This window comes from Camellia sinensis, chromosome 11 (genome assembly GCF_055761805.1).
Source record: "Camellia sinensis isolate YWXY chromosome 11, ASM5576180v1, whole genome shotgun sequence".
Lineage (NCBI taxonomy): Eukaryota > Viridiplantae > Streptophyta > Magnoliopsida > Ericales > Theaceae > Camellia > Camellia sinensis.
Genome location: NC_138971.1, coordinates 158,824,896 through 158,829,868, shown reverse-complemented (window position 1 = coordinate 158,829,868; position 4,973 = coordinate 158,824,896). Strand labels below are relative to the sequence as shown.

General features: G+C 37.0%; 1 protein-coding gene across 1 annotated transcript; it reads right to left on the bottom strand.

Annotated features, from left to right (window-relative positions):
* Positions 1–296: 296 nt before the first annotated feature.
* LOC114296862 (uncharacterized) lies at positions 297–1,519 on the bottom strand. Its single transcript, XM_082895602.1, has 3 exons — positions 1,378–1,519; positions 814–1,206; positions 297–664 (listed from the first exon to the last, which is right to left on the bottom strand). Exons 1-3 carry the CDS (start codon positions 1,517–1,519, stop codon positions 297–299), a joined length of 903 nt encoding a protein of 300 aa, XP_082751728.1.
* Between the last annotated feature and the right edge of the window lie 3,454 nt (positions 1,520–4,973).

Genomic DNA, 4,973 nt, shown 5'->3' with positions numbered 1-4,973 from the left:
TCGATGCTTAGCTCTCCATGCTTTTCCTTTTGGAAAAGAAATGCGAGGTTGTTTACCAACAACACAATCCTTACACATTGCTAATGAAGCATTGATTTGAGGAAGACCAGTCACCGTGTTCTTCTGCTCCAAAGTCCCCAAACCCTTGAAATTAAGATGGCCATACGTAAGTGCCATAACCAAGTAGACTCTTGTACTTTAGCTATCAAGTAGGCCTAATCATTATTCTGAACAGGTAGAGGAAACAAACGATTGGCTGTCATATTAACTTGAACTATTAAACCCTTCTCAGGGTGTTAAATTGAGCAATAACCCTTTCGAATGATGATCGTATAACCTCTTTCTTGCAGCTGTCCCATGCTAATAAGATTGCTCTTTAAATCTGGAACATGGAAAACACCAGGAATTTTGAAAAAATGATCTTTGACTTGCAATCGAATAGTACCTTTTCCCATGACAGTCATTCTTGAATTATTCCCTAGCTTGACAATATCTTTAAATGACTCATCTAAATTAGAAAATAAGGATTTGTTACCACACATATGATTACTGCAATCAGAATCTAAATACCACTTGTTTGAATGAGCATCTTCCTGGTGATGGTAAGCCATTAATAATGTTTTTTCTTCTTCTTTCTCTGCAAAGTTAGACTTTTCTCCCTTGTCTAAATGAAAGTTTGTAGTGCATTTAGACTTATATTTGCAATCGAATAATCAGAATTGGTTGAGTACTGATTATTACATCATCTGCCTCTACCTCTGCATCTGCCTCTTCCTCTGCCTCTGAAATTCGTGCCTTTTCCTCTTCCTCTACCTCGTCCTCGGCCTTTTCCATGACCTTGGCCTAACCCTCTCCCTGTGGGGGAATCAATGTGAGTTGACACCTTCAAAGCTTGTTCTTCTGTAGAAGGAGTAGCCACTCTATACTCATGAACAAGCAAAGAACTTTGTAGTTCATCAATGGAAAAAACATCAATGTCCTTTGATTCTTCAATTGACCAGACCACATATGCAAATTTGGGAGACATCGGCCACAAAATCTTTTCAACCACAACATCTTCCAAGTTGTCACCATGAATATGCATCTTGTTTGTTATCATCACCGTTCTAGCAAAATACCCATAAATTAACTCTCCCTCCTTCATGTGAAGAGTCTCAAAGTCTTTGTGAAGAGCTTGGAGTTGTTGTCGTTTCACTCTTGCTGAGCCTTTATATTATTTCTTCATGGAATCCCATATTTGTTTAGAAGTGTCCTTTTGGAGAATAGTCTCTAAAATAGCACAATCAATCGCTTAAAAAAGATAATTCTTTGCCTTGAGATCCTTTAGCTTCAGTCTGTCCAATCCTTTTTGCTAGGCTTCTGTCAACACTACTTCACTAGCTGGTTCAACAACACCAGTTTCCACGATAGTCCAATATTCCTTGGATCTTAGGAAATTATCCATCAACATGCTCCAATGTTCATAGTAACCATCAATGCAAGGAATTGCAGGTTGTGCATAATTATTGTCAGATGCCATTGATTCTTGCTACTGCAATTGAAGAGCTACTGCTTCTTTTCTACCTTAAGCCCCTCTCAGAAGGCTCTAATACCAGAATGTTAAAAAAAAACTGAAGTAGAAGTCAAAAAAATATGTATAACTCAAGTCCTTAACTTTATTGACTGAAAGTCTGAATAAATAACAATTCAAAAAACAAACTTTGCTAAAAATAAGCAACAACTAATTCATAACTAATAGCTCCAAAGCTTATGGGATTTTCTTAGAGAAACGGTCAACAAAGAACCTATTCCCTCAAGAATAGGTCTACCACTATTATTCAGCTAGCTGAAAATAACAAACTAATATCTTAAAAGCCTCATGTCTAAATTGAAGTGAGCATTACAAAGGATAAAAATTCTCAAGAATTTTGTTGTGTGTGTCTGATACAACTATTTCAGGTGTTTTGTTTGTCTTTTAATTATTTATTGTTTTTGGTCCTTGTAATGATTTCCACGTATAGCCACCCATGTTTTTCAATAAAAGTGACAGCCGTACATACTTAGGTGGTTGTTCCAACTACTACAAGTTAAAAAAAAAAAAAACAACAACAACAACAAAAAAAACAACGGATTGCTAAATTAATTAATTTTCTTCGATCATCAATCCTTTAATCCTCAATCATGTTTTGGACTGATGAGGCACATGAAGTAGCTGCTTGTGTTCGAAAATCCAGCAAGTGATCTTTGCCATAGATTGGGTCATAACGTACCAAGTACTATAAGAAAAAGAAAAAAAAAACGAATTGCTAAATTAATTAATTTCTTCCATCATCAATCCTTTAATCCTCAATCATGTTTTGAACCAATGAGGCGCAAGAACTAGTTGCTTGTGTTCAAAAATCCAGCAAGTGATCTTTGCCATAGATCAGGTTGTAATGTAAAATTTTGTGAGGTAAATTTATTTTGAATGTGGTGCACGTCACATCAAATTTAAATTTATATTACAAATTTCATTCTTGATTAGAGGGAACTTTTGAGATTATTTTTCAAGTTTTTTTTTTTTTTGGTGTGGAGTTGGATTGCCTCCAATTCATAATCTAGATTGGAGAGCATTATCCGGACTCATAGAGTTCATCTAGTTCAAATTGTTCATTATGTAGAATCTTTTGTGTATATCACCTACAAAATAAATTATATCAATCTAATAATTATAACTTATTTAATTTATCATGTTTCTCTCCAAAACATAGATAATCTATTTTTAAAAACACACATATCATTCATGTTTTTATGAAAATACAATAAATTAAATAAGTTGCTGTTATCGAATCAACCAAATATTTTTTTTAGATAATACACTCAAAAAATTTAACAAAATAAACTGTTCGGATTATTAAAATAGGACCCATGATGAGTTTCATTAGTCCAAACAATACTCTACAATCCAGATTATGATCGAAAGACAATCCAACTCATTTTTATTTTTATTATCAATGAACAGTTTTGGATTTAATAATTCCATCAATATATATACATCCGCTTAAAGTGGGTGGTTGGAAAGTGACTACTTTTTAGGCTTTTTAACTATTTAACTATTTTAATAGGCTATTTTAATTTTTGTGTTTGAGAAGATAGAGTAAATTTTTTGTTGAATTATTGTATTGAAATATGCTTCTCATAGCATTTTCCAAGCTTTCCAATATGCCTCTAATATTCATGCAATTTTTATGTCTCCCTTTGCCACTGATCAATCTGTCCCCAAACTAATAGCTTGGTTGCCTCCTTGTGCAGGTCAACTAAAACTCAATACAGATGGCTGTGCTAAAAATGAACCAGGTCAAGCAGGCTTTGGTGGGCTGTTTCAAGATGAAAGAAGACAGTGGGTATTAGGCTACACTAGAAAGCTGGAATCTACTACTAGTCTACAGGCAAAACTGTGGGCAATTGTAGACACCCCATTTTTGACCGTCCTCAAGACTTGGACGTCACTGTTTGAACACACGGTGATCTTCCATGTTTGTGTTTGTTTGGAGTTCCCGGAGGTCTCGGCTCGCGTGCCCTGCCTCAGAATCTCCGAACTCAACCGTTTAGTGTCTGGTTTTGCACCAAACACTTGCATCTTGCCTCTGAGAGGCAGGGAATGCCATGTAAGGCATCCCCACACACCACCGGCAGTGGCTGGAGGCCACCGGCTGGTCTTTCTCTTCCATCGGCACTTTAGTTTGCCGGTCGGCACACTTTATTGTCGGTCGGCATAATATGTTGCCGGTCGGCACTGTTTTTTGCCGGAATAGCTTTTTTGGGCAGCCGACCACTGTTCATCCACTTTATGGAGATATTTTGTGCCAGCTGTGATAGCTGGCACCAACTCTCCCCCCCTCCATACACGTGTATGGAGGGATTTCCCTCTAGCCAAGCTTGTTGAATAAGCTTTGCAAGAGGGATCCTTATAAGAGAGGGGCCTTCCTCTTGGTTCTAGGTTAGAAAAACAGAAGCAAAAACCAGCCTTTAGAGATATAGATACATATTATATCTATACCTCTCTCCCTCTCCCTTCTTGTGTGTGTTTCTTGGCTCAAAAGGTGTGTTTTACCTTACTTTTGCACCATTACACACACCATTACACCTTACTCCGAGATTGAGGGACTTGGAGGAGTTGTTTCTTGAGTTTTGGACTGGTTTTGATCCAAAGAAGGAGGCTAGACCACTTGTTCTTCAAGGGTTCTTCAAGGGTGAGCATCTTCCTTTTTATTCCCCAAACTTGCATTGGTTTTCTATCTATTTTGTTTACTGTTTTAGCTCTGGTGTATAACATAAAAAAGGCTCAAATTTTCCTGCTCTAGCACTTTCATTAAGATCATTTTGTGGTTTGAGTGCAAACTCACCCTCATAGGCCTTGTTTGGTCCATTTTGGTACCTTTTTGATAAGGTTTTGTTCACTTCAGCATTTTGGTCTCTTGACCACTGAAAATCAGTGTATTCTAGTGTTAAAAAAAGGATGGTTTGAAGTCTTGCATAGGGGAGGGACACCCCTCTCCCTTCATGGTTTGTTTCCTTGCTTTTTTGGGTTCAAAAGGGTAGCATGTGTGCTTGATGTCTCTTGGCTTCATTTCAGCATTTTTTTAGGCATCTTAGGTCATATATAACCTCTGTTTTGGTCAGATTTGGGCCTCTTTATATGCTTGTAATACTTGCTTTGTATCACTCCATCTTGCTTAGAAATACATCTCATGGTTAGGCCATGATCCTTGTGTGAGTTGGCTTAGTTCCATGAAGTTTCTAGTGTTGTTTTTCCATGCTTAAGGTTTGTTGGTTATCCATTTAGTTATGCTTGACATGTGTGTTAAGGTTGCTTTGTATTTTGGCTTAAAAGTTTTGAGCATGATGGCCTTTAGCATGTATGTTTGTGATCACCCTCATGATTTAATATCATCTAAGGACCTTTTTTTTTGTCCAAGAATCATACTTGTATGTGTGCATGCGTAGCCTCTTTC